The sequence below is a fragment of the Geospiza fortis genome, unplaced genomic scaffold (assembly GCF_000277835.1).
Source record: "Geospiza fortis unplaced genomic scaffold, GeoFor_1.0 scaffold55, whole genome shotgun sequence".
NCBI classification, from domain to species: Eukaryota; Metazoa; Chordata; class Aves; order Passeriformes; family Thraupidae; genus Geospiza; species Geospiza fortis.
Genome location: NW_005054308.1, coordinates 8,776,597 through 8,787,211, shown reverse-complemented (window position 1 = coordinate 8,787,211; position 10,615 = coordinate 8,776,597). Strand labels below are relative to the sequence as shown.

Genomic DNA, 10,615 nt, shown 5'->3' with positions numbered 1-10,615 from the left:
AGCCCTGACACAGCTTGGGCTGGGGGCTGCGCTGCTGCCCGCCCTGCCTGGGGTCGGGCTGTGCCCTCGCTGCGGTCGGGCTGTGCCCGCCGGTGCCCGCAGCCGGCTGAGCATCCCCCGGCCCGGCTGAGACACGGAGCGGACCGGGCACCTCTCCTGGAGACGGGCCCTGGAGCATATGGTCATGCTTATGTAAGGAGCAGCCTGCCCGTGGCGTGGAGGACAGGGCTTTTTGCATCTTCCCTACTTATGTCATGTCAGTCGGTTTTATGAGACCTTCTGTAGACTTATAAAATAAGGTTTGTGATGAGAATTTTCATTTTTCTTCTGTGCTCGGGAGTAGTTCTGTGTACCAAGTATACTTGTGACAGATGGAGCTCTTAGAGGGATTCTTACCTTCTGGTTGTGCTGCCTTTTTGGGGGTGTGTGTGTGGGACCCAGTGCATAAATAATGTGATTGGGGGAATAAAGTGGAAAAAAATGTGAAATTTTTTTGTGCGTGTAATGCTGCAAGTATTGGCAAATGAAGGAGAATGTTAGAAGCTATGGGCGAAATATACCAAAGAAAAGTGAGATTTGTGTAATATGGCTCATAAATATTAGCCATTTGTGATCTCATTCAGAATACTCTTTTGAAATCTGTCGGTGTTGCGGTATTCATTTCTTATGCAGTTTTTAGTACAGGAGTTTCTGTTAACTTGTGTTTCAGACTTGGATACTTTCACATATATTTCAGTTAGGGTTTGTCTGTGCTTGTAATGTGTCTGTAGAGATAAAACTTGGGAGGATAAGAAGGAAATAATTGTTTTGATCATTCTTGTAAGGTTAATGAAGATAGATTTAAAAATGGAAAAAATATACTTTGGTTAGGTGGGCGCTCTAAGCTATTGCACCCCATGACTTCGGTTTTTCTGTAACCTTGGCTTTTTTTTTGTTGGTTATCTTAGATAGGAGGGGGCCTGTGCATGAGAAACTGTATCATTTTTGTTTCTAGTTAGCTTTAATAACTAGTAATCATCTCTGGTTTTCGAGTCATAATATCACTTAAGTATTTAATAATTGCTGAACTCATTAGCATTAGGAAATGGTTGTCTTTGCGACCACCATTACACAGAAGGTTCATCAGCAAACTTACAGAGCAATATAAAACTGCTGCTCATCCAAAACAAGGATTCGCTTTGTTTACATCAGCCTTGAGGAGCTACCGATGTTGGAGCCACTTGATTGTGACAGAGACATGAACTGAGCAAGTTCGTTAGAAGAAATGCTGGGGAATTCATTCCTTTGGGAGAGAGGATGGGCAGAGATCGGTATCTCAGTCCAGTTCGGCAGCTGGAGCTCTTGCTGCAGAGGCAGAAGGGAGCATCGTGCCCGTGAGCTCTGAGTGATGGGTGTGTCTGGAAAAGTCTCTGAGCCTGCTTGGTGTGTAGTGTTGGGCTCACACAAACCTTCTCCGAGCTGTTTGCTAAACTTGGGTCGGTTTCCTCCTCTTCAAACAGTGCAGATGGCTCCTCTTCCCCTCCTCGGGAACCCATGTGGTGATTTACTCTTCCGAATCCATTTTTAGCTCCGAATACACCTGGCAGTGTTTGCTGTGGTTAGAATGGACAGTTCACCATCGCTTTGCTTTTTAAGTGTGTATTCAAGTCCAGTCCTTCATTGTGATTCAGGCATCTGTACCTGTTTCCCTGCCCTTCCAGCATCTCTCATTTCAGAGAGGCCCTGCTGCTCTGTAATTAGCAGCATTCTTGGGAGGAGCACTCAGAAGTGGCTACTTCATCTTGAGGAGCTTTTCTGGAAGAATTCTTTGGTTGCGTATCTTGAGTTTGAGCATGTTTTAAAGGGAACTTTTCTGGGTATTTCCACTGTGTGTTTGATATTTCTGTCAGGCGAGTCTGGTGCTGCAGGAAGCTGAGCTGCTTATTTCACAGGCCTCGAAGCTTTATTTACATGATTCTGAAAACAGATAAGGCAGCAGCAGCAATGGAAACTTTATCAGTGCTGACCTAGAGAAATCTTGAAAGCCTTGTTTTCTATTTTAACTTCTTACCAGTCTGGTAGCCAGTTATTGTCATTGCAGGTTCTAAACATAGGCTGTGTCTGAAATGGCTAAAAACTGCCTGGGCAACTGTGGAGGATGAAATGTATTTCATCCCATCGTGTGGCTTCATCCTGGTAACACGTTTGGGTTGCAGGGTTTTTGTGAGCTTTGCCTGTGGCTGGTGTTCCTGGGATCCAGCTCTCTGGGGTGGGATGTCACTGCATCATCTCAGGCTCTCATTAATGCTCCGTGTGCAGCTCCTCTGGGTATTCTCTCCTCTGCAGAGGCGCTTTGGGATTGCTGCCCAGATTTTCTCAGAATGTGCTGATACAAATGTGGTTAGGCAGGCTTGTAGGTGTGGGCTTGCAAACATGGGCTGTGATGGCAAAAAAACTGCTGAATAACTGGTTAATAAACCAAACCTTGAACTGGTGAGAAACTGGGGAGCTAGAAAGGACCTTGGAGCAGTTTGGTTTGTTGAGTCAACCTAGACTTTCTTCTGAAGATTTTAATTAAGGATATTATTAATTATATTTTAATTTTAATGAATTAGCTTGCTGTCTTTCAGGTACCCAGCTAAGCTGTGATCTCAAAACCAAGCAGCCCCTCTTAGTGTGACTGAATTTGAACTGATCATGTGCAGGCAGGGTGTGGATCCCATAGGAATGCACAGAAGGAAGGATTTTGCTGCATACCTGGTGGATTTGTTAACCTTTGTTAACATGTGTTAGTCCCTGAGTTCAGTTCCTTTGTCTTACCTGCTCATTATGAAAAATAAAAGCCACAGGATGTTTTACAGGCTACCTAAAAATAATATATAATTGAGAGTGGGCTGAAACTGTTAATAGTGTATAAATGTACTTGAGAAAGAAATCTTTAAGGAAAACTTTATCTTAACAGCTGTGTGATATATATCTTCATTTCCTGGATTGGTTTTCTTCCCCTCATATAAAATTTGCTAGAATTAATGAAAGTTGGAAATGTAGATTATTTTTTTATTCTTTGCAATTAACCTTCCGTAGTTGCTTTTGTCCATTTTTAATATGCCTTTAATGTGAATTCATGTTCACTGAAGTCCCTGTGAACAGAGAAGAGTTTGACCTAATTTATTTTGCAGTAACATTTGCTTTTGCAAAACACGTGCTGTATTTGTTTGGAATGGTTAACCTTAGCTGTGCCTCAGTTCACAACTGAATGAGTCTTGGATGAGTAGGAATGTAGGAATTACTGTGTTTTCTAGGTAGAAATACCTGTTCTTCAGGCACACCACTGCAGCAGTTGTATAGCAATCCATATTGTTAGACCAGATGGGGAAAAAAAGAGGAAAAAAATGAAGAAAAAGAGAAAATAAGGAGAAAAAAAATGTTTGTTCTTGTTAACTGCTTACACAGCAAGATTGAGCTGTCTGTTTGCTGACTGACTCTCTAAACCTTTAAATGGAAGGCTGAATACTCTCTGGTTATTATTTGGAATTCCTGAACACCTCGAGTGATGCAGGAGTGAGCATTACTGGGAGCAGTGACTGAGTGCCAGTGTTGCTGTGCACGTCTGCAGTGTTCCAGGGCTTTGTTCCTGCTCCTGGGATCTCGCTGGATCTGTCCTTCTCAGCAGAAATCTTTGATTGCTGTCCTTGTTAGCCAGTTTCAATTGTATGGGAGCAAGGCAGTCTTTCCCTTTCCTTGGCACTGTCTGTGCGGGAGAGAGCCCTTTTGATGGATTGGTGACTCATGTACCCTGAGTTCTAGGTTTGTTTTTGTTTTTCTACAGAATCACACAGGGAGATTCTTTTCTAAGTGCATATTTGATAAACCTTTTAGTCCTGTTCCTTCCCTTTGCTTCCCTTTGTTCTCTGCCTCCCAAACTGATGATAGAAGGATCTGAGTCTTTGAAGAATGGGATTCTTCTGTAATTCAAATTCTTTTTGCTCCTCAGACCAGGACAGGTGTAAACAAGGGAGTGAGTGGGTAGAACCCAGCTGATGGGTCTAATTTTAGTTGTTGGACGGTGACACTGAACTTTTCTACAGCTACAGATTGGATTTGTATGTTTTGTATTTTGTTTGGGTTTGTTTTTTAAATATTTTTTCCTTTTCAAAGCCTGTCTAGACAAGTTTACCTCAAAGGAAAACAAAAGGTTTTCCTGATGATATTTTTAGTTTCAGAATCTATTACTGAAAAATAATCTAAGGTGGGAGCTAAACTACAGACCAGAATCCGCTTGTTAATGGATGTATCCAGAGTAACTGGAGTTTCATAGATGTGAGAAACAGAAGTTGAAATTCTCTCTTTTGGATTTTAGTCAATCTTGCCAAGTATTTTAGATTGTGATGCTGTAGCAGAATGAGCATCTTGTTCACAGATGTGAGGCTGAATGTTGCAGGATCAAGTCTGGTTTTGAGGTTCTGATTTGACTGGAATGACTTTCTGTGGTGATTTTTGGTGGCAATAGGCTTGGAATAACTTACATTTGCAGGTATTCCAGTTTCTTTTTGTAACTATTAAGTAACTTTATGATTAGTGCTTTCCTAAATGTACAAACTTTTCTCTGGTAATGTAATTTTGTACCTGTTTGGATAAATGAGTGCGGATTTTTGCTGTCCCTTGTGCTGCTTTACCAGGGCATATTTTCTGCCTGTGATGTGATGGATTTATATTTATGTTGGTGCAGAAGCAACAGTTACATTGGTTTAAGTGGCAGAATTCGCAGCTTCAGCTGAAATGGCAAAATTTTGTTGTGATGAAACTTCAGGAAAAAAAATTCTGTGAAAGGGAAAATGTGTGTTATCTTTGAGAGGGTACGTGCTGTGTGATCACACTCAAGGTGGTCTGTTCTGCTGGTGGAATGAGATGGGACAAACTTGAAGGAGTTTTTTCCCTTTTTCTTTTAATTGATTTTTGGCAATTCTACTGTTTTCTTTAAGGCTAACCAGGAATATGCTATTGACAAAATGGGTGTGCCAGGGGAGGGAGGGATTTTTGAAATATAATTGTTATAAAACAAAATTGAACACTCCATGTTCCTTGAACAATCAGTTATAAAGGGAATTTTTTAAAAGGTTGTTTTGGCCAAATAGCACAGCTTAAGATCTTAAGTCTGAAGTTCTTGGTCTTGGATTTTGCTGGAATTGAGTTAATTTTAGTAGCTGGTGTAGTGCTCTGTTTTGGATTTAGTACAACAGTAATGTTGATGGCACACCAATGGTTTAGTTGGTGCCAAGCAGTGCTTGCTCTAAATCAAGGACTTTCCAGTTTCCTGTGCTCTGACAGTGAGCAGGTGCACAAGGAGCTGGGGGAACTGGGCAAAGGGATATTCCACAGCACAGAACCTCATGCCCAGAGTATGAACAGGGGGGAATTGGCTGGGAGACACTGACTGCTGCTCAGGGACTGGATGGGCATTGGTCAGTGGGTGGTGAGCAACTGCATTGTGGCGCTGGTTTCTCTTGGGCTTTAGTCCTTTCTTTTTCTGTTCTTTTTTTTTTTTTTTGGTTATTATCTGCCATTCACCACAGTTGCTATCATTATCACTATTCTATCATAATTTTATTTATTAAAATGTTCTTATTTCAACCCAAGGTTTTTGCCCTTTTTTTCACTTCTCTCCATCCCACTGGGAGGGGTGATGGTGATCAAGTGGCCGTGTGATATTAATTCCCAGCAGGAGTTAAACCATGGCAGTCTTCCTGAGATTGTTCCTTTTCTTACTCTAATTTGGAACAGGGAGATGTTTGAAATCATGGGAAAAAATTTTGAAACACAAACAAGTGGCTCCCCAGTCCATGTTTTGGCTTTGTACAACAAGTGACCTATTTTATTTTTTTTTTCTTCTAACGTCTGAACATCCAGCAACTCCTGTCATCATCATTTATCTAAAGGTTTTAGAGGTTTAATGTTGTGGTTGTTTTTTTGTTTGTTTTTACACCAATCAAAATAATGTATTGTGAGAGCTCTTTACAATATAATGAGCTTAGAGCAATGGACTTTGCTTGTCTCTATTTCGTTCTGTTAGAACTTGGCAGCCATTACAACTGAGCCTTTATTTAACACATCCGCATTTCGAGTGCAGTTAATTTTAAAGGGTTTCTTCTTAGTATTGGGGTTTTTTTGTCACTCAGGGACAGAAGGTGCTGTGGCGTTGCAGTGGCTGCTCCTCAGCGCTTCCGTTGCGACATGATGTGGTTTTCAAAGTTTGTGTTGCTTTTGTTTTAGCAGCATTTGAAATTGAATTATTCTTTTAGATAATCTAAATGCTGCACTTTTTAGTTTGCTGTGTCTCAAGTGTGTGTGCATGAGTTTGGGAGGCAGAATTTTTCAGCTTAATTTGGATGTGCTGATCCTCAAGTTAACTTTCAGTATTAAGTTGTCCATGTAATTCTTTTTTTGGAGTAATTAAGGAAAGTGAAAGCTCAAGTGAAAGTTACCTTCTTGTCATGCATGTTTGGTTGTTGTTGGCGACTGAAAAAGGTTTGACAGTTTTGAGAATGTAATTTGATGTCAGGCACTTGTTGTCACTTTACATGGATATTTTTATGACAGAATGAAAACCTGTCAGTCCCTGCTCATCCCTTCCCTACATCCTGATCTACTTGGAAAAGGAACCTAGTAACAAATGGGGAGGCAGCCTAATTTCTGAGTTTTGATTAAATTTATGAACTTAACAAACCCATAGATTTTTGAGAATTCTGGGACATTTAAAATATTTTGATGTGAATTATTTGAACTTGTAATTTTTTGTAACACCTTGTATACAACTTTGTAACTCCCAACTTCTGTTTGTACAATACCATCCCTTTAAACTCACTTCTATTCACACAAAATGTTGAATGCTCTGATTCTGTAGTAGCTGCTTGGGTGGTAGTTTTGTAAATATTCTAAATATTTGTAATCTTCTGGCTGACCTTTTAATTTGTGTTGGGCAGCTCTGTGAAATGCTGGTTTTGTGTGAGGTGCCTGATGTGGTTGGAAGGCACTTCCTGCTTGAGGGGAAGGATGTGCTCCCCTTGGAGTTTGTAGAGTTGTTGCAAGACCTCTGTAAAAAGTGCCAGCATTTACATAACTTGAAAAATCAGACTGTGGGCTAGACAATGGCAAGCAACAGCCCTGCAACCTGTGGTTTATTGAGCCACATCTCAGTTTTGATGTGTCCTGACTTCTTGAGCTGAATTAATTTTATGTCATCACGGCTTGAGAGGTGTGACATGAACAGTTTGCAGTGTCATCTAGGCCATGGCAACACAAATAAAACCTCACACAAGGCTTGTGTGTGAGAGGTGTTGGATTTTGTGTGTTTTTGTTATTTGGGCTGGTGTTTTTTCTTAATGTATATTTGCATGGTTTCACTTCATGCTGGACTTCCGTGCTGGCTTGAGGTATAGAAGTTGCACAGCTGCAAAAGCTTTTATAACTTACACAAGGACAATATGAATAAAGTCCTGTAAAACTTCATTTAAAAGTGTAGTTCAAGTGCAGGTTTTTCCATGTCTTTGCTCAGGCTGCAGTTCTTTCCAATTGTCCCCCTCATAATTAGTATTGGGAGCCTTTTCTTAAGTCTGACCTCATGGGGGGCTGATTGTGCTGCAGGTGATTTTACTTTGAGTGGCTTCTTGTGGATAAAAACTTGCTGGATCATCTCCATCTTCAACTGCACTTCTCTAATGCAGCCTGGGGTGAATCGTGTTCATGGGATGGGCAGGTGGTGAATGGTAAAACCAGCACACTTCATGTAGGAGCAGCTGTCAGTCTTAGCTGACAGGATGTCAAACTGATCCTTTTGCTCTTTAAAATTATTTTGTTGGTGACTTTTGAGATGCTGTTGTGGACCAGCTGTTAAAAAAAATGCCCTTTTTTGTTGTGCATCATCCATCTTACCTGATGGCAAACTCCAAATTTAAATTACCTTCTAGTATTCAGGAGTGAGGGTCATTTGTTTGTATGATTCTTTGTGAATTACATAGAAATGAATAGAATTAGTTGCATTATTGGTCCCAAATCTTCAAAACACACAACCCTCAAATTATATAAATAGATAAATTTGTAGAAGTTAATGAAGGCTGCAAATGATTTTTTTAAAGCTTTTCAGTATTTGAAAATTATTTATTGCAATTTGCATTGAGGAAGTGAATCCAAAATATTTACAGACCTGCCTTAATTGGTGATTATTTAATTTGAGAGACACAGAAATAGTGCTAAGCTAGATGGATGTAGTGTCTGAATTTTATTGGTGTTTGGTTTCTAAAGCATACAGAGTATTGCATTCTGATGCTGTTCATGTAAATGTTTATATAGTACCTACCACACTGGGGAATTTCACTGAGATCTCAGATGCTAAATGAGTGTAAATAAGAGCGGTGCACACCCCCTTAGACCATTTTCATGTCATTAACTTGCCCTCCCCCCATTTTACAGTGTCACCATGGAAAAAACTGCTAGCAAATTGACCTTTATATAGCCAAAATAGAAGCTGTCCTGTCTGGATTTGAGTTTAACTCAGTTGATTCATTCAGCCGTTTGTGGCCACACAGGAAGCCCCATTCAGAGGATCACAAAGCCTAATGGCTGTTTGTACAGTGGGATTGATCTGATTACTCTTCTCTCTCTTGTGCTATTTACAGTCTGCTGCCAATTCACAGAAAGGGAAGAGAATGGCTGCAAAGGAGAAGTTGGAGGCAGTATTAAACGTGGCCCTAAGGGTCCCCAGCATCATGCTGTTGGATGTCTTGTACAGATGGGATGTCAGCTCATTCTTCCAGCAGATCCAAAGAAGTAGCCTGCACAACAACCCTCTCTTCCAGTACAAGTACTTGGCCCTTAATATGCATTATGTGGGTAAGTATAGATCTCTTCAAGAGAAAATACTACTCTACTAAATACCTTTTGGCTTGCTACAAGAATTTTAAGAATTTAGTAACAGCATGTTAATATATTGGTTGCAGAGAATAACATGACAATGCATTCATTACAGTTCTGCCTAAGGGACAGTTTATGTTAGCAGCAAAGAAATCCTGCCCAGAGTTTTTACTGATTGTTGTTATTTAGCCTTTACAAGTAAACCTGGTGTTTGGAAACACAATTGATGTCCTGAAAGAAGAGCAGAGGGACTTTGGCTGGGGTCTGACTGATGAGGAAGGTGCTGTGAAATGCTGTGCAGACAAGAAGTATAAAAACATTTAACAAGAGGCTAGAGAAAAGGTGGCCTGATTTGGACTGACCACAGCGCTAGAAATTTAGTTTTCTCTGATGTACCATTTTGGCTCTTCAGCTTACACCCTTATGAACCATCTCTGTGCTGCGACTGGATTTGAGCAGGTAACCAGCCCTTGTGTTACAGATAAATGGACAAAATTACTAACTCAGCTCAGGCAGTTGAGGTGTGAACCTTGGCCTGCAAGTCCAGCTCTGGAATGCCAGATGTCTGTTTTTGGGATATGAAAGGATTGCTGTTCTGAGACCTGCTCTCCAGGTGAGAGTGTGATTCATCTGCACATGGGGTGAATTAGGGATTGGATTTGGGCAGTTGAGGTTGATCTCTGGCAAGCATCTGCCTGGCTTGGAGAGAAAAGGCTGGCATATAATTTAACCACTCTGGAGTGTTTCTTCTTGTAGATGGTTTTGGAAGATAAAGATGCACTGCAGTCAGCTAAAGGAAACACACTTTACTTAAGCAGTTAAGAAACTGTGGGCTTTTGAAGGAGCATGTCCTGACTTTAATCCCGACTGTGTAAGTGTTGGCATGAGGCTTCCCTTTTTTTGTAATGCCTGTTGTCTGGAAATCATTTACTGCACTAAAAGTGTGTGCAGCTTTCTTTGTCATGGCTCCACTGTCCTCGTGCTGGGATGACAATGTACTTGCAGTACAAAACATTGGTGTCACAGTTCCCTTTTCCTCTGTCTGTGGGAGAGGACAGCTCTCTTTGGAGCTGGTGAATGTGACACAGGACTGTGATGGCCTGTTCCTACAGCTGGCTTTCTCCTGCATTTGTGTGCACACACAAAGCTTCTAGGGATCACTTTATCAGATCAGGTTCTAATGCAGAATTAAAAGCTTTGCAGTAGGTTTTCAAGATGGCAGTGGGTAATTTCCAGCTATGACAAAGCCCCTCTTAACAGGCATTTAATTATCTTGTTAAAGTATGTTGAGATACACCAATAAAAAACACTACAGAGGGGTGGGTATTGTTACCAAATTTCCCATCTGGTTGCTATTTTTGTACTAAACAAGTGAAATCTGACTTTTTGCTCCTTGTACAAGGGGTACTTTTGTCCTGGTGAACAATCACTCAGCAGTTCTTTTACTTCTTGCTTTTATGACATTGAATGTATGCACTTCTATTTCTCTGGCTGGTGGTTGCTGAGCAAGAAGAGCTTCTAAATTGTCAAGCAAGGTGCTTGTTTTAAAAGATTTTCAGACAATTTTTAGTGACAAAACTTTTCACATAAAGTTGCTGTGTTTCATTTCCTTGGTTGTTGGGGATTTAAGCTGTGTCAGGGTAAAGCTGGGCTAAATCAATTTACATGCCTCCATGACATTTTATATAGATTTAGTTGCACTGCTTTAGAGTATAACATTAATTAAGAT

At 40.7% G+C, this 10,615-nt stretch overlaps 1 protein-coding gene across 1 annotated transcript in view; it reads left to right on the top strand.

Annotated features, from left to right (window-relative positions):
• Nucleotides 1-129: 129 nt before the first annotated feature.
• RNF145 (ring finger protein 145) overlaps nucleotides 130-10,615 on the top strand; it is a 43,793-nt gene continuing 33,307 nt past the window's right edge. Inside the window, exons 1-2 of the mRNA XM_005418772.2 lie at nucleotides 130-299; nucleotides 8,652-8,865. Of these exons, the coding sequence (XP_005418829.1) occupies nucleotides 8,682-8,865 (184 nt within the window). The 5' untranslated portion in view covers nucleotides 130-299; nucleotides 8,652-8,681. The remainder of the gene's footprint in view (nucleotides 300-8,651; nucleotides 8,866-10,615) is intronic.